This window comes from Rhinolophus hipposideros (genome assembly GCF_964194185.1).
Source record: "Rhinolophus hipposideros genome assembly, chromosome: X".
Taxonomy (NCBI): Eukaryota; Metazoa; Chordata; class Mammalia; order Chiroptera; family Rhinolophidae; genus Rhinolophus; species Rhinolophus hipposideros.
The window spans coordinates 109867316-109886382 of NC_138046.1; the positions used below are offsets into that span (position 1 = coordinate 109867316).

General features: G+C 42.5%; 1 protein-coding gene across 4 annotated transcripts in view; it reads left to right on the forward strand.

The window, feature by feature from the left end:
• The window catches only part of PCYT1B (phosphate cytidylyltransferase 1B, choline), a 117216-nt gene that overhangs the window by 75937 nt on the left and 22212 nt on the right, over positions 1 to 19067 (forward strand). For all 4 annotated transcript variants that reach the window (XM_081043396.1, XM_081043397.1, XM_081043398.1 and 1 more), the window contains 2 exons: positions 9312 to 9454; positions 12103 to 12291. In XM_081043396.1, the coding sequence (XP_080899522.1) occupies positions 9312 to 9454; positions 12103 to 12291 (332 nt within the window). The remainder of the gene's footprint in view (positions 1 to 9311; positions 9455 to 12102; positions 12292 to 19067) is intronic.

Here is a 19067-nt window from a genome sequence, read left to right on the forward strand (position 1 = left end):
TGGAATTGCTGTTGGGCTTTGTGACAGATCTGTGGTTTCGAGCCTCAGTGGGATTCTCAGGGCTCCTTGGTGACATTCACCTCCTCTTCTTCCCCTGCCTGTCCCAGTTTACCCATAACTCATGCTTTCTTGAACTCTTCTCCTGCATCTTTTTGTTTAGTATTAGTTTCAGCTATACAAAAGAACATAATGATTAGACAGTTACACCCCTCACAAAGTGATAATATATAATATATATATATTATAGTTGACATTCAATATTATTTTATATTAGTTTTAGGTGTACAGCGTGGTGGTTAGGCATTTATATAATTTATGAAGTGATTCCCCCGATAAGTCCAGTACCCATCTGACACCATACATAGTTTTTACAACATTATTTACTATATTCCCTATGCTGTATTTCACATCCCCATGACTAGTTTATGACTACTGATTTGTACTTCCTAATCCCTTCACCTTCCCGTACTTGCCCCAACCCCCTTACATCTAGCAACCATCAGTTTGTTCTCTATATCTATGAGTCTATTTCTGTTTTGTTTACTCGTTTAGTTTAGTTTTTTAGATTCCACATAAATGAGATCATATGGTATTTGTCTTTCGCAATCTGGCTTATTTCACTTAGCATAATACAAGGTCTGACAATTAAGTTTGCGAACTGTTGCTATGATGTTGCTAACTTTCTTTGATATCAGAGGGATTATTCATTATGAATTTGTACCAACTGGACACACAGTTAACCAAGTTTACTATTTGGAAGTGCTGAAAAGGCTGCATGAAAAAGTTAGACGACCTGAACTTTTCACCAACAATTCATGGCTCTTGCATCACGACAATGCACCAGCTCACATGGCACTGTCTGTGAGGGAGTTTTTAGCCAGTAAACAAATAACTGTATTGGAACACCCTCCCTGCTCATCTGATCTGGCCCCCAATGACTCTTTACCCGAAGATAAAGGAAATATTGAAAGGAAGACATTTTGATGACATTCAGGACATCAAGTATAATATGACGACAGCTCTAATCGCCATTTCAGAGAGAGTTCCAAAATTGCTTTGAAGGGTGGCCTACGCATTGTGTCAGTGTATGGCTTTCCAAGGGGAGTACTTTGAAGGTGACCGTAGTGATATTCAGCCATGAGGTATGTAGTGCTTTTTCTAGGATAAGTTCACAAACTTAATTGTCACACCTTGTATCCTCTAGGTCCATCTATGTTGTTGTAAATGGTAAGATTTCATTTTTTATGGCCAAGTAATATTCCATTGTATAAATGTACTACAGTTTCTTTTTTTAATTAAAATTTATTGGGGTGACAATGGTTAGTGAAATTAATAGGTTTCAACTGTACCATTCTGTAATACATCATCTATATATCACATTGTGTGTTCACTACCCAGAGTCAGTTCTCCTTCCATCACCATATATTTGACTCCATTTACTCTCATCTACTACCCCCATCCCCTCTTACCCATTGGTAACCATTAAACTATCGCCTGTGTCTATGAGTTTTTGATTCTTTGTCTTGCTCCTTTGTTGCATTCAGTTTTGTGTCCCACATATCAGTGAAATTATATGGTTCTTGACTTTTGCTGACTTATTTTGCTTACATAATAATCTCAAGATCCATCCATTTTGTCACAAATGGCACTATTTCATCTTTTCTTATGACAGAGTAGTATTCTGTTGTGTATATATACCACATCTTCTTTATCCAATCATCTATCGAAGGATACTTTGGTTGTTTCCATGTCTTGGCCACCATAAGTAAAGCTACAATGAACATTGGAGCACATATATCTTTACAGATAAATGTTTTCAGATTTTTGTGGTAGATACCCAGGAGAGGGATTGCTGGGTCATATGGTAATTCTATTCGTAATTTTTTGAGGAACCTCCACACTGCCTTCCATAGTGGCTGCACCAATCTGCATTCCCAACAACAGTGTGTGAGGGTTCCTTTTTCTCCACAGCCTCTCCAACACTTGATACTATATGTCTTATTGATGATAGCCATTCTGACTGGGGTGAGGTGATATCTCATTGTGGTTATTTGCATTTCTCTGATGATTAGTGATGTTGAGCATCTTTTCATATATCTATTGGCCATCTGTATGACCTCTTTGCAGAACATCTCTTCAGGTCCTCTGCCCTTTTTTTAAATTGGATTGTTTGTTTTTTTGTTGTTGAGTTGTATGAGTTCCTTATATATTTTGGATATTAGCCTCTTATCGGAGGCGTTGTTTGCAAAAATCTCCCATTAGGTTGGTTGCCTCTTTATTTTGTCGAGGGTTTCTTTTGCTGTGCAGAAGCTTTTTAGTTTGATTTAGTCCCATTGATTTATTTTAGCTTTTACTTCCCTTGCCTTTGGAGTCAAATTCACAAAATCCTCTTTGAACCCAAGGTCTGTAAGTTTAGTGCCTCTGTTTTCTTCTATGCAGTTATTGTTTCAGGTTTTATGCTTAGGTCTAGAGAGTGCTTTTATGGAAGACGATGAGGAGTTAGCTTAAGATGGAAGCCTTCTGTCTGCAAGGGCTCTTCCCAACACATGAGGAATGGAGCCATTTAGATAATTTGGGCACACACTTCTATCATGTGGAATTCTTCATATTATTTAGATGTAGCAGTGATATTTTGGTCTGAATTATATGGACCTTTGCATCCAATTGGTTTGCTTTCAACTGGTATCTTGGTTCTGAGTCCCTCTCTCACTCCTTTATTGAAGGAGTCGCTGGCCACAAAATTACAGGCATACCTTGGAGATACTGTGGGTTCAGTTCCTTGGAGATACTGTGGGTTCGGTGCAATAAAGGGAGTACAAATCATCATAGCCTCACAGCCCAGCAACATCTCAGTGAGACATGTAAGGGTTTGCCATTTGACTTGTTTTAAGAATGACTATGATCTGAATGAAAGATCTTTAAAATTGTATCTATGATTTTGCATTTCTCTTGCTCTAATTGTAACAGGCAAGCAAATATAAATCACAAATTGTAGGTGCTCTTTTGGGCAAATGTGTAATGGAAAAATAGTCTCTGCTGTACACTCACTACCCAATATTTGTCATTTTCCTGACCTGATGTTTTTAGTCAATGTCACAGAGTTTAAAATAATCACCTAAGAATTAAAATAGTCATTGCCAGGATTTTTAAAATACCCTGCCTCCCAGAATATATCCATTTGGATTACTTGAAAACACAGGTGGGGAAAAGGTAATTACTTCCATCCTCTTATAGGATCAGATGAGTTTTCTGACCTTAGAAATGAGATGTCTCAGATAGAGGGGCAGGATAGTAACCTGAATTAGTCAGCTTCTCCATCCCCCTGCTTTTATCAGACCACCTTCCATAAACCTCCCATCAGCCGATTGCTCTACGAAAATCTCAGAGCAAGGAAGTGTGAGGAAGGGATGGGCTGGAATTGGTATTTTAGCTAAAGGTAGGTGCAGAAGTTGATTTTTAATGGCTTGGTTTATTTTCCGGTATTTTACTTTCTACCATACATCTCATTTACAAGCACTGCAGTTACATCCGTACATACCTTCCTACATACATTAAACCAGTATGTCACATGGTACAGATACTCTAGTGAATGATCATATGCTTTACTTAGGGATTTCAAGAAGTCTATACACCCCACATTGTACTTGAGTTGCCCCCGCTGCTGACATCTGTGATCAGAACCATCTTCCCCTATTCCGGGGGCCCACCAGAACGCAATCCACGTTGGTCCCACCATCCCTCAGCATCAGCCTGCTGCCACTGCAGTCTTTTCCTAGTACTCGTGGACCTTCAGACTCCTGGGGTAGGATGAACTCCTAAGGGTCACTAAGCTAGTCTCCTATGCCTTCCTGGCATCACTGTCAGCTTCTGGTAGAACTGATACTTGTACATCTCCCATGATGGGAGCTCCCTGCCTCCATAGCCCAGTCCATCTTTGGATGGTTTGGACTCTCATTGGTTAACCCATGAATCTCCTGAGTACATCCCCAAGCCAGGAACAATCGGATGGAAAATGGAATGCAAATAGGAATAAGACATAGCCCTACCAATGAGAGAGAGCAGCAACAGACATAATTATACCAAAATATAAGCCTGTGATGGGGCATATACAGCAGGCTGGGGAAATGTATCCAACGGCGGGAGTTTATGAAGAAATGCAGCATATTGGGAGAAAATGAACAAGTTTATGTAATATAGGGTGTATAGAGGTGAGAGCAGAGAGGGAGACTGGTGGGACAAGATGGCTGAGTCTTACTTCTGTATGTCACATGGAGCCAGATGCCATTGTCAGGCAGGAGAATGCCATGAGAAGGTCTCTTGTGGGGGAGGGAACAACTGGGGAGGGGGACAAAATTAATTTCTATTACCGAACTTACTTAGCAGCCCCCATTTGCAGGAAAAAAAAACATGCTTGACATTTGAAGTAACTCAGACTCTTCTAGATTTTCACTTAGATTGTGAGGAGTCAACTTTTGGCCTTTTTCTCCTGAGGTGACCTATGTTTTGGGGATTTATATATTGGCCTGTCATGGGGTGGGGATCTACCATGTTTCCCTGAAAATAAGACCTAGCCGGACAATCAGCTCTAATGCATTTTTTGGAGTAAAAATTAATATAAGACCCAGTCTTATTTTACTATAATGTAAGACCCAGTCTTATATAACATAAGATGCACTAGACGCACGAGAGCTGATTGTCTGGCTAGGTCTTATTTTCAGGGAAACACGGTAGTTCTTGCTGACCTTTTGTTTGGAGTATCAAGACTTACTCAGCCATCACCTGTGGCTACCAGACTCCCATCGCAGCCCTCTGACACTTAGCCACTTCCTCCATCTGTTGGCCTGTCCTTGCCACAACCTCTGCTGCAGGATTCCTTTAAATGTGCTCCAGGTGTGCCACTCAGCAGTCATACCGACCTTAAATTTCAGCTACCTTCAGTGTTCCTAGAGAGGGTCCCGAGAACTTTAAAAATGTCTTCCATAGTCTACTGGAGGGTAAGGGAAACACAGGCGGTGGGAGGGAGCTATGCCAGGCCCTGCCTGGCCTGCGCATCATGAGGAAGGCTCTCCTGAGGCCTCCCCATGTTGGCACAGGGCCTCTGCGACACCATTTCCTCCCAAAGTTCCTAGAGGTAAACAGGGTGCCAGTTCCTCTGCTCTGGGTCTTCCAGGGGGTCTCTTCCCTGCCTCTGGGGTTTGAACCTGAGTGGGGAGCAAGGGACAGGTCCTGCTCACATTCTCCGGCTTCCGCTGCTTGCCTGCTGATCCCGCTCTGGGTTCTTTTCCTCAACCCCAAGAGGGGCTTCTCTTCTTCCAAGAGGTCAGGACACTGCTCCCTTTTCAATATCATGTCTTCCCCACTCCAAGTCGTAGGGTAAAACATTCTGTACCCTGAATCCACTCAGCCTTTGGTTCTTAATAATTAAAGGGACACTGCTGGGATTTAGAAAACCCTTTTTGTACTCCTCAGAGCCTGGCTCTTTCAGGTGAAAGCCTTACCTTTCATAACTATTTGAAATGAGCCTTCACAAGAGCCTGGTTTAGAAGTCCAAGGCTGAACACAGTCTCCCATATTCTCAGCTACATCTGCCTTCCCTTGAGGTGGGGAAGCTCCATGCCACCCCAGCAGGGCTGCCGGTCAGTTCTGCCCTGTGCTCTCAGAAACGGTTCCCTCAGTGGTCAGGAGCATCAGGTAAGAATGGGAGGCCTGACGTTCTCAAATCCCAATCTTGTTTGTCCGGAGTTCCAAGAAAGGAAGCCCCACAAACTTCAGACTCGCAAGGCTGCTGAGGAACATGTTGGGGAGGGGGAGAAACTGTAGTCCATCAGTTACATCGAGGTGGGTTATGGCATGAAGTGATGATTGCCTCTTCAGGTCTTTGTAAGAGCTGAGGTGTGAGCCAGCTGCTTCTTCCCTAAAATTGCCATGAAGACCTGGTACAGACCAGTGCTTGTCAAATGAAAATGTGGTTTCAGTGGGCCTAATGGGACCTAACATCCCCATTTCTGATGAGCTACCAGGTTGTTAGATACTGCAAGTCCATAGACCTCACCTAGAGGAGCGAGGTTTAGAAACTAGACCAGGGATTCTGGTTCACCCAGCGTTACCTCCAGGGTTAATTGAATCAGAGTTTCCTGGGGTGATAATTCCCCAGCTACCTTGTAGAGTAGGAACAAGCATTGGGTGGTGGTGGTTTTATTTCTGGGTGAGTGACCTCCAGGGACCTAAGAAAAAGTTGCTTTCCTGATTTTAGGGAGTAAAACCTCAAGTCCAGTTGTTTAGATGTAGGAACAGTTCCAACATTTTTCTACCTCAGCAGTCCCACACTCAATTGTTGCATAAGAAATCACTCCCGCAGTTCGTGACTTAAAAGAGCCACTTTATCTTGCTCATGATTTTGTGGGGTGGGATTTCAGCAAGGCCTTGGCTGGGTGGTTCTTGCTTGGGGTCTCTCAAACGGTTGTTGTTGGATATTGCCTGGGGTTATGGTCATCTGAAGGCCCAACTGGGCTGGAGGTCCCAGATGGGTCACTTATGTGGCTGGCATCAGATGCTGGCCACCCACAGGGAGGACTTGACACTAGAACCCGTACATGTGGTCTTTTGTTGTGTGGGCTTCTCACAGCATGGCAGCTGGGCTCAAAGAGTGTGCGTCCTAAAAGGAGGCATTCAGAGGGCTAGCAATCTCGACAGAACCTTGCAAGACTTCTGACCCAGCCTTGGAAGTCACTCAGTGTCACTTATACCACATTCAATTTGTTATAAGCAAGTCACTAAGGCCAGCCCCGATTCCAGGGGACAGGAATTGTGCCCATCTTAATTCACCACAATTCCCATTTCCAAATTGAATAGGCAGGTGGTATTTCACTTGCCTTGGAAGCAGAGGCATAAGACTATGTGTGACCTTTCATATGCACAGGGACCCTTTCTTATGATCCATTGACCTGCTCTGCTGAATCCTCACCAAGGGAGAGCCACAGCAGAGACCCGTTTGAGGCCCAGGTAGAGGCCTCCAGAGTATTCACTGTGGGAGAAAGATGCTCACAAATGGGCTAAGCATCCACATTTGGTTTTTATACTCCAATCAAAGTGTATTTTGAAAGTCAGAAATCACTTCAGAGGAAGCCAGAGACATGAAGGGCATGAATTAAACTTTACAGCGCTCTGCTCTGCTTGTCAGAACTACATGTCAAAATCGTCCAGCAAAGCTGGATGAAAACACGGAGCTTGAATGAAGGAGACTGTCAGGTCCACATTACGTATCATCACTCTAATATTGCCTACTGCCGTTGAAAGTTTCCTTCATTAATATGTGCTTTGCTGCTTCTTAAAATAACTCCATAACCAAAAGCTGCAATTCTGAAAAGCATGAGAAAAAAGGTTCTCTGATCATGCTCATTACTGAATATTTTTAGCAGAGCAATAATTAGGATGTGGAGGAAGCCGGGTGCCTCATTATGTCAGCAGAGGGCTTGGCTTCTTTCAGAGACATACCTCCCAGCCAGCCAGAGCAGATCTCTCCTCAACCCCACCTTTCAGCTGCTTAGCCACAGAGCCTTCACCCTGTGGCTTCGGGAAAAGGGTGAGCTCTTGTCACCAGTGTCTAACTGACTTGCTAAAATCCATTAGTAGCTAGAGAATCTTCTTAACATTTATCTGAGGAGGCAGGGGTATGGGTGAAATATCTGTCTGCTGAAAAAGGGGCCCCACGCCTCACCAGAAGGCTCTCTGCTCCTCCCAGATGACCTGTTATTTCAGGTCCCCCTGACTTGGGACCACTCCGCGTTCCCCACCCACCAAAGCACCCTGCACGGCTGCGTCACTTGGGTGCCATCTATGTCATGCATGTAGATGTTCGCATCCTCTGCCTACCATTTGGTTTTCCGTGTTTTAGTCCACCTTCGTAGAAGGTGATAAGTTTTGGTCTAGTGGTAAACCCCAACTCTGTCCTCTGAGCAACAGAATACAAGGAGCTGGAAGCTCTGTCTCTGACATCAGCAGTGCTGTCCTGCTGCTGATACTGTGAATGTGCAGGTGGTACCAAAAGAAAGCTCCAAAGGGGCACCCTGGTAGTGGCCAGAAGACTGAAAAATTCACCCATGTCAATAGAATCAGAAAGAACTGGATTTGGAAAGGCGCTTAGAGATCAATATTCATCTAGTCATTCATCTGACAAATATTCCGCCAGTGCCTGCTTGTCACCCAGTACTGTGAATATAGAAGAGAATGAGACAGAAGCAGTTTCTTCTCTTACATAGCTTATAGTCAAGTAGGGAAGGCCATTATTGAACAGGTGTGTCATGCCTGATGTCTCTGACCGAGCAGCCATAACCATACTGGGTAGAAAGATCTCAATTGCCAACATGGCATTTCAGTTGACAACAGAAGTACAAACCAGAGTCTTGTCTTTGATGACATTCGTAACCGCCTTTTAGCCCTGTATTGTATACTCAAATATATGAGGACTTCCAGGAAGTTCTATTAGAACTTCTGTGCTTATTTTTAAGCATCCTCTGTGCTTCTTTTTACTCAGTCCCACAGATTCTAGATGAAAGGGCCTTTGAGTGGTGAAATCACCTTCCAGAGTAGAACAGTCTGAGGGAGGTAAAATCATCTAGCACCCCCACAGGCATGTCTTTAGATCAGAGACAACAAAAATAGTATACTTTTTCTTCTTTTCTTTTGGTATAACGTGACACAGACTTCCTTGGGGAAGAAGGGGAGTTGCTGTGATCTAATTCATTGACTTAATCGTTATTCTCTACCCACTTACTCATTTAATTTGCATTTATTGAGCACCTTCCATGTGCTAGACACAGGGGCACTAAGCGGGGTGCTGGTGATGCAAGGCCAGCTGAGGCATAATCTGTGCTTCCAGAATGTTCCCTCCCTATGAGGAGACAGATATTGAAAATCCGTTTGTTAATGGAAGAGGAGTTTGTGTCCTAAATGTTGTGGATTCTGTCTAGTAGTGTCAGACGCATAACCCTGAAGCTGGACGCTGCAGGATGAGAAGGAATGCTGTGGCTGATGTGGGCAGGGAACGGGGCTCCATGGCAGAAAGGAAGGCTGAGGGGGAGCAAATGCTGGGAGCCAGGTGAGTGCGTGGTGCACCCAGGGAACAGGCCCAGGATGATGAACGTGCAGTGTTTACCGCAGGGAGGGAGCGTACAGAACTGAGCCTGGAGGAGTCAGCTGGGACCGGACGTGAAAGCCTCAGGAGATGCAACTTTGTCCTGGAAAGGAGAGCCATTAAAGAGGACGGGTCAACCAAGTTTTTTCTCTTTGTCTCCTCCTTCTTATTTGAACAGGAATGTTTGTTCCAACGCAGAGAACGGAAGGCATCTCAACATCAGACATCATCACCAGAATTGTCCGAGACTATGATGTGTATGCCCGACGCAACCTCCAGAGAGGGTACACAGCCAAGGAACTGAATGTCAGCTTTATAAACGTAAGTGTGCCACCCCATTCCCTCTGAGGACCACATCACATCACGGCTGTCACCACTGCCACCGTGTATTGAGCACTTACTTTATGCCACATAGTATTCTTAATGTTACATTTATCATCTCATTCAACCCACATAACAACCCAATGATGTATCATCTCTATTTTACAGATGGAGAAGCCAATGTCCAAAGGGGTAATAACATAAGTTAACTAAGGCACACAGATAGTGAACTTCACCTTTTATAAAGGAGCTGCCTCGCTTCCTTCCCCTTGCTCCAACCTCCCTTCTTTAGCATTCTCCAACTCGGGTGAAGGGTTTCTGGGAGAGCTGCCATGATGAAAGGCCAGAGTTGTCTTCTGCTCAAAGGGAAGGAAGGAGGACAGAGGTGATGAAAAGCTAAACCCTGAGAAAACGCTTTCTTGTTCTAACATTTTTAAATTTTCATTTTATTAAGCCCTTATAGATGCTCATTAGAGAACTTAACAGCTATTTTGTATTGTCCGGAGAAATTACAGCTGCTTAAATAAAGCTTCAAGTCTTTGGCTTCCTTTGGTATTTCTGCTGCATTGTTCTCCCAGAGCTGCTGTTAGTTTAATAATAGAGCAACTTGTAAAACAATCTTTAAAACAAGCAAAACAAGCTGTTAAAAAGCAAAGAGAGCAGCCCAGTTGCTAGAGGTGATGTTAGTGAGTCTGGACAACTGTATTTGCCTGGATTCTGAGGAGCTGATGTAGTTGATTAAAACAAGAACTCTCCGTCCATACAGAATTTCAACCCCCCAAAATAGATACTTTGTTTCCAAAGAGGGATTTTTCTATAAAACTAGATGCTTATAAGTACATGCAGCCATAATTATGCAGCAGCTTATACAAATTGATCGCTGGTACCTTCACAATGAGGGGGGGGTTCCTTAATTGTAAATCAGTGATTACTGGTTGTCCTGAGGAGGCAGGGGGTGTTGGAAGTCCAGGCTCTGTGGCTGCATACAAGCCGGGCAACCAAATGGAAAATGTCAGATTCAAGTGGTACCAGAGTAAGTGGCTGAAAAGAATTCAAAGTGATTATTTGGTACCTTATAGAGAATAAAGCCCTGGTTATTTCCATAATTAAACTGTTCTTTTAAACTGACTTCAGTCAGCCATCCAAGTATGTCGAGCCATTTCCAAAAGTTCTTGCACACGCTCTTCAAGCGGCCTTTGGATAAGCCACTTAGTTCAAGGAATCGTGTAGGCAGCGTGGATGTGCTCATGGCATTTCTGGGACAAATATGTCCGCAACCAAGAGATGAAATCAAATGCATTGGATGGGCATCCAGATGAATCACAGAACCTCAGAGGAGACAGGAACCTGACGAAGGTCAATGACCCAGTCGAAGTCCCTCCATTTGGAAATGAGGAAAGCCGATCAAGGTCCCTCAAACAAAGTAGAGATAGAGGCGGCAGCAGGCTCCCAGCCCCTTGACTCCTGGGCCAGTGCTCATTCTGCTACTCTGTGCTGCCCCTGAGAGCTGTATATAATAACCATACATTATCTATAGCTGAATGGCAGCAAGTATAGCTCACACCCCACCCTGAAACTGCAGTAAGGTTTGGAAAGTCTAAATCAACAAATCCTGACCCAGTTCTATAATATTCCAGATGCCTCAAAAAATTCTGAAATATGAACTTCAGTCCCATGTAGTGAAATAAGCCTTATTATCCATCAGGAAAAAAATGTATCATGATTTCATGGAGGAAAACATCCTTTTTCATATTATTTTCATGGTTTTGATACCACTCTCATCAAGTGACACAATTAAATGCCTATGCTACTTAATAGTAATGAAACAGACAACACACATTGAGCTTTTACTAACTGCTACACATTATGTTCCATGCATTACCTTATCTAATTATTAACAGCAACCCTATAAGGTAGGGATGATAATTATACCCAATTTACAGATGAGGAAACTGGGGCTTAGAGGTGACATGACTTGCCCAGTATATGATGCCTTCCAGGTACATAGGTATAGCACTGCTGCATGAAGACTATAAGAAATCAGACTATAACAAAATCCCAGTCCAGAGAAGCTATCAGAATGAAAGCTTTCTTCATCACTAAGAATATTGATGCAGTTCAATTAGCTTAATGGAAAATATCATTGCAATGAAAATTTTAGTATAATACATGTGTTCCAAGGCCCAACCAATGGCCCACTTATTTCAACCAATATTGGTTTTAACATGTCCCAGTAAAACAGAGGACTCAGGCAGCTCTGAGTGGCCATTCTATGTATAATTCATACTTTTGTAAAATCCCAGCAGAATTGAAGGGGTGTATTTGCCCAATATCTACCAATAATAAAGAACAAATATATGTTTTTGGTTCTTCTCTTATAGAAGCTAATTCAACTCAGATATTTACAAGAAAAAGAATATTAAAACCACTTGTACTTCACTTTACATATCCAAATAGACTAATGACAAATGACTTTTCTTCCAAGAGATGTGCCTTCCCATCAATCCAGCCCTTGGGAAATAGCAATATCCTGACTCTTCAGGTTAAGAGCACAAGTTGAAGTAAAACATAACCATTAGCATAACTGATTGATCTCTCTCATGCCCTCTTGGATAAATTCATTTCTTTCTCCTTTAATTTTTGACCAGGAGAAGAAGTACCGCTTCCAAAACCAGGTAGACAAGATGAAAGAAAAGGTCAAGAATGTAGAGGAAAGATCAAAAGAATTTGTTAACAGAGTGGAAGAAAAAAGTCACGATCTAATTCAAAAGTGGGAAGAAAAGTCGAGGGAATTCATTGGCAACTTCCTAGAACTGTTTGGGCCTGATGGAGCATGGGTATGTAATTATTTCACTTAGCCCCATATTCAGTTTATCTTCCTCTTCATGTAACCACTCAAGGGTGTCCCTTATCTCAGTCCACTTTGTGGCTCCCACTTTGAGCATCAGCCTGAGTGACTTCAAGTTAATTTAACTTCACCATTTAGTTCCTATTTACCCCTCGATATGCACCCAAAGCCAGCTCTGGTCTATTTCTTGTCCAGAGATTGAAGCCATTTGGTAATCATTGAATGTCTATTACTGCAGGGACTGGTTCCATAGCTCATCCCAGGCTCCTAGTTAGAGATAATACAAGGAGATAATGCAAAGCTTGGGGGAAAGGGTGAAGTGGGTCAGTGGCACCATGGAACTTGTTTTGTAAGACAAGGCTAACAGGCTCTTGGATCAACCAGGGGTGGAGGATTCAAAAGAAATGTAGCTGCCTTGGTCAGCTTTTGTTGTCAGGAACTCTCCCTTCATTGGTTGAAAGAGAGAAAAGAGGTAGGATTTTGTCCTGCATCTGTGCCTATCACACCATGATTTCCCCCACCCACCCCTGCTTTTTTCCATGGGATATGTGTGTTGGTGCAAAAGTCTTAGGGGACTGAGGCCATAACCTGAATCTTAAAACTGAGAGGAAATGTTGAGGGTCTCTTGCCTAAATTCTACAGATAATTGAGTAAAAACTATGGAAAGGGAAAAGAAAATTCTGGAAACCACCTTGTACTCCATGATAGTTCCATTGTGCACGCATTTTCAGAGTAAATAACCAGTATTGTCAGTACTGGTTCTATGAAAGTGGGTTCTATGAAAGTGATACTTTTATAGCTAACTTTCCTTTTAAAATAAAAAGAAGGGATTCTATTTGATTTCCCTGACTCTAAGTAGCCAAGATTTCCTATTATGACATGAGAAATCTAACAAAATCCACTTCCGCTTAATTATTTTATTGATGGGTTGTCACTGCTGCCTCTCCACTCATTTGAGCTGGTTCATTATAGGATTATCTAAAAGTAAAACACTCATTTAGCAATGAAAAAAGAACAACGTTTGAGACGTTGGAAGAGATGCTTTGCATAAGTGATTATAGAGGTGGATACTGTAGGCCAACGATGTCCTATTGGCTGAGTCTGAGAGGGGTAGAGGATTTGCAAGGGGCTGCTTGAGTCCTTGTTGACTTCTAGAAAAAGCTGGCAAGAGTGGAGAAGCCAAGAGCTGGATTCCTTTTCATTTTCCCTGGGCCTGTTAAAATTTTCACTCAGGTCAATTTAATTCATGGGACATTAATTAATGTCCTCTTCTATACACAGTACTAGGGAAGACCATGAAGACAAAGTACAGACTCTGTCCTCTGGTATTCCATGGTCTCTAAAACAAAGTCTGAAATTTCCCATTAATCTAGTGTGTACTTCAGTTGTTCACATTTTCACAACTGATTTTCAGGCTCTGAAGAAACAGCTAGTGAGTTTTTAATGAAACCATGGAAGTGTTCATTTGCTCACAAGGATTCAGAAATGTGTCTCTGCGAGAAGCCTTGGTCTTGTAACTCAAAGAGGTGGGGGTTTTCTCCATCTGGAGTGTGCAAAGGCAGGGAAGGAATATAATTTCATAGAAACTTTGTAGACCCTAGCAATTTCAGGCTCTAGTGAAGGTGAAATACTAGCTGGAATTGTTCTAGGGGATTCTGGTGACAGCGAGCTGAGGTGATTTTTAAGCAATGAAACCCAACTTAGAGACTGGAGGTTTTTCTTTTTAAAACTTGCTATTAGTGTCAAAACTATTATTAACATTAATTTACCGTATCAGCCAGGCTTAGACATTACTTTTTTTCTGTTGACATTAAAAGTACAGGAATAGTTACAAGAATGTTAAACGCCAAGATAAGTAATTTGCTTTTCATCAATATGCTATTATTATAATAATTCTTTATTTGTGGATTTGGGACTGGAACTCATTTCTTAAAATAGAGGATCTGCATTACCTGCAAATACAGTACTGATACAAATAATCCAAACTTGGAAAGGCACAAAAGAGAAGGATTTACGGTACAAAATTTGGTACAACAGAATTGGTAGGCAGCATAGTATGTAGCATATAGTGGGTACTCCATAAATGTTTCTGGATTGCATGGATGGAGGGATGGATATTTAACGAAGACCTATTCATAGAACCTTCCAGCATCTGGAAAGGATATGATGAGACCGGAATCTTACATATCTATATCGATCTGTACTGATATGTGTATACGGTGCTGGATATAGGGCTTGGTTACAACTTGGTGTTTGGTGGATCAAATTTAGTAGGCAGACTTCGGTTGCTTGGCCCTCAACAATGTTTTAAAATTTCTTTATAATTTTTTTTTATTGGGGAACAGTGTTTTGTTCCAGGATCCATCAGCTCCAACTCAAGTCATTGTTTTTAATGTAGTTGTGGAGGGTGCAGCTCAGCTTCAAGTCAAGTTGTGTTTTTTTCTCTCTAGTTGTGGAGGACGCAGCTCATTGGCCCATGTGGGAATCGAACCGGCGACATTGGTGTGAGCACTGTGCTCTCACCAACTGAGCCAACCGCCCACCCTAAAATTTCTTTCAGGAAGGGCATGAACTCCCTAGTTTGCGGTGGCCACACCGTTCCCCTCTTGCTCCCTGCCTCCTGCTCTCATCTGACTTACACGTTGATGCTGTGTTTGTGCCTCATGGTATAGTCTTTAAGTCTCAGGCGACCTCACGTTTGATATCAAAACTACAATATAAAATCCAAACCTTTACATTCCATGTCTGAGTGGAAAGTGGTTGTGGTCATACTGCTGCTGCTATTGTCTGGAAGTTGCATAGTAGGCTAAACTCTTTTTCTGCAGTGCTTTTATATCTGCTATTTTGAACCACCCATGAAGGTAGTATTACAGCTGTGTTAGAAACAAAGGCCTAGAACAATGATGAAGCTTTCCTGTGGTCTCACAGGAGTTGGGAGGTACTGGGCTGGAGCCTGGGGCCAAGCCTCTTTCCCCTAGCCAGCACCGTGTCCTTCGAGATAGGAATGTCCATGGGATGCTGTCGCTTTGCATCACTTCCGGGTGTGGCACTGCGGAGGAACTGAGGTTTACCAAAACGTCTGTAAGGCTTTGTGACAAAGCCACTTGCCAAAACGGCACTGTAGGCCAGGTCATCTAGATTCAGGAGAGGTACTGTCAGCCTTCTTCCTAAGCAAGCAAACATGGTGTCCATGGTTGTATTAGTTATCTATAAGTATGTAACAAATTACCCCCAAATGTTGTGACTTAAAAATAACAAACATTATCTCACGCATTTTATGAAGGTCAGGAATCAGGAGGCAGCTTAGCTGAGTGGTGATGACTTTGGATCGCTCATGAAGTTGCAGGCAAGATGTCAGCTGGAGCTGCAGTCATCTAGGGCTGGAGGATCTTCTTCCACATTCATGCACGTGACTGCTGATTGGATACCTCACTTACAAACCACGTGGGCCTTTCAACGTGGCTGCCCAAGTGTCCTCATGACTTGACAGCTTCCTTCCCCCAGTGAGTGATAGAGAGTGACCAAGACAAAATCTATAGTCTTAAATTTTCTTTTTACTTTTTCATTTACAGTTGACATACAATATTATATTAATGTCAGGTGGACAATGTAGTGGTTATACATTTATATACCTAATGAAGTGATCACCCTGATAAGTACCCATCTGACACCATAGTTATTACAATATTATTGACTATATTCCCTATGATGTACTCTATAACCCCGTGACTATTTTTATAACTGGCAATTTGTACTTCCTAATTCCTTCACCTTTTTCACCCACCCTCCAAGCCCACTCCTATCTGGCAGCGATCAATTTGTTTTCTGAATCTATGAGATTGTTCTTTTTTTAATTCCACATATAAGTGAAATCATTTGGTGTCTTTCTCTGTCTCACTTATTTCATTTAGCATAATACCCTCTAGGTCCATCCATGTTGTTGCAAATGGTAAGATTTCATTTTTTCTTATGACTGCATAATATCCCATTGTATTTATCCATTCATCTGTCAGTGGACACTCAGGTTGCTTCCATAGCTTGGTTATTGTAAATAGTGCTACAATAAACATAGGGGTGCATATATCTTTTCGAATTAGTACTTTCGATTTCTTCAGATAAATATCCAGAAGTGGAATTGCTGGGTCATAAGGTAGTTCTCGTTTTAATTTTTTGAGCAATCTCCATACAGATTTCCATAGTGGCTGCACCAATCTGCAATCCCACCAACAATGTACGAGGGTTCCATTTTCTCTACATCCTCACCAACACTTGTTTGTTGATTCATTGATGATAGCCATTCTGACAGGTGTGAGATGATATCTCATTGTGGTTTTAATTTACGTTTACATGAAGATTAGTGGTGTTGAACATCTTTTCACCAGTGCCGATCTCGGTATCCTTTGGTGGGCGCCACAATGTGAGTTGAGGCCAGCCACCACTTGTGCTGGACTGGTGGCCACTTAGCTGAAGCTATGCCCCAACCCAAAACTGGCCAATACTTATGCCAGGGTTGGGGCCACCTAATGGGTGTTACAATGCAAGTTGAGACCAGTCATTGTTTATGCCAGGTTTCGGGCCGCTTAGCAAGAGGTATAGGGAACACTGAGGCCAGTGCTGCTTGTTTGGGGTTTGTGGGCCTTTCAGAGATTTTAAGAATGTGCACAGTGTGAGTCAAAGCCAGTTTCTTGTGTAGAAAAGCCACTGGAAGAGGTTCAGGCCAGGTGTATGAGTTGGGTGGGGTGGGGTGAACGGAGTTAGCCATGTTAATGGAGAACTCAGATTTGATGCCCACCTGTGTCTGCTGGCTGGGTGGAGGGAGGGCTCAACAAAGGAACAATGGTGCCTGCCAGCACTTCTGTCCCCCGAAAGAGCTATCCTGATCTCTGCTTCTGCTGCCCCTTCACTGGAGCCCAGAACGAGTGAAGTTTGTGAGTGAGCGAGTCTGGGTATGGGCTCCTCAAGAGGTTGCCTCAGTCTCCAGCAGCTCCCTGTCTCACTTGGACACAATCTCCACTGGTTTTCACAGCCAGATGTTATAGGGGCTCCTCTTCCCAGCACGGGGAGCCCTTGCTCCTGAGGGAGGACCTCCGCAACAGAGATAACCCTCCTCCCTCCCGATTCTTAATCACGACATCATAGGTGTAGGACCAGTTCATTTCACATCTCTGCCCCTCCTATCAGTCCAGACATGGCTTCTTTATATCCTTAGTTATAGAACTTCTGTTCAGCTACTCTTTAGGTGGTTCTCAATGATGGCTGTTCTATAATTTAGTTGCAATTCTGATGTGGTCATGGGAGGAGGTGAGCACAGCATTTACCTACTCTGACATCTTAACCAGAAGTCCAAATGCTATAGTCTTTGATGACCTCATAACAGAAGTAAGAAACCATCATTTCTGTCATATTCTATTGGTCACACAGACTAATCCTGGTATATTTTTGGGAGGATAGTACAGAAAGTTGTCAATATCAGGAGGAGGTGAGGCCATCTTGGCAGCTGGCTACAATTGCTTTTGAGAATTTGAAGCAAGTGATCTACTTCTCAGTCACTATAATAGATTATCTATTCCCATTTATTCACTTTGATTGGTGGATTATCAGAGCCCAAGGTATTATTTTTCAATCTCATCACCTACCACTCCACTTATTTAGCTAGTGATGTGCCACATAACAATGTTTTAGTCCATGATGGACCACATACATAATGGTGGTCCCATAAGATTATAACGGAGCTAAAAAATTGCTATCATCTAGTGACATCATAGCCATTGTAGTACAATGCATTGCTCATGAGTTTGCGGTGACGCTGGCGTAAACAAACCTATTATGCTGCCAGTCGTATAAAAGTAGAGCACAGATAATTATGTACAGTATATAATACTTGATAATGATAATAGACTATGTTACTGGTTTATGTATTGGCTGTACTATACTTTTGTTGGTACTTTAGAGTTCACTTTCTACTCACAAAGTTTGCTGTAAGAGTATATACCGTGTTATGCCAGCAACAGCCTTATATATCTCCTGTTTACCATGTCTCTTGATTACATTATTTTCTCTTGTCCTTGATTCAATCTGGTGTTGTTATACAGTAACATGCTGTACAGGCTTGTACCATAGGAGCAATAGGCTATACCATAGAGTCTAGGCGTGTAGTAGTCTATACCATCTATGAGGTCTGACAATTAAGTTCGTGAACTTGTTGCAATGATGTTGCTAACATTTTTTTTTGCTATCAGAGGGATTATTCATTACGAATTTGTACTAACTGGACACACAGTTAACCAAGTTTACTATTTGGAAGTGCTGAAAAGGCTGCATGAAAAAGTTAGATGAAAACTTTTCACCAACAATTTATGGCTCTTGCATCACGACAATTCACCAGCTCACACGGCACTGTCTGTGAGGGAGTTTTTAGCCAGTAAACAAATAACGGTACTGGAACACCCTCCCTACTCACCTGATCTGGCCCCCAATGACTCTTTACCTGAAGATAAAGGAAATATAGAAAGGAAGACATTTTGATAACATTCAGGACATCAAGGGTAATAGAACGACAGCTTTGATGGCCATTCCAGAAAGAGTTCCAAAATTCCTTTGAAGGGGGGACTAGGTGCTGGCACGGTGCATAGCTTCCCAAGGGGAGTACTTAGAAGGTGACTGTAGTGATATTCAGCAATGGGGTATATAGCACTTTTTCTAGGATGCGTTCGCAAATTTAATTGTCGAACCTCGTATGTTGTATAAGTGCACTCTATGATTTTT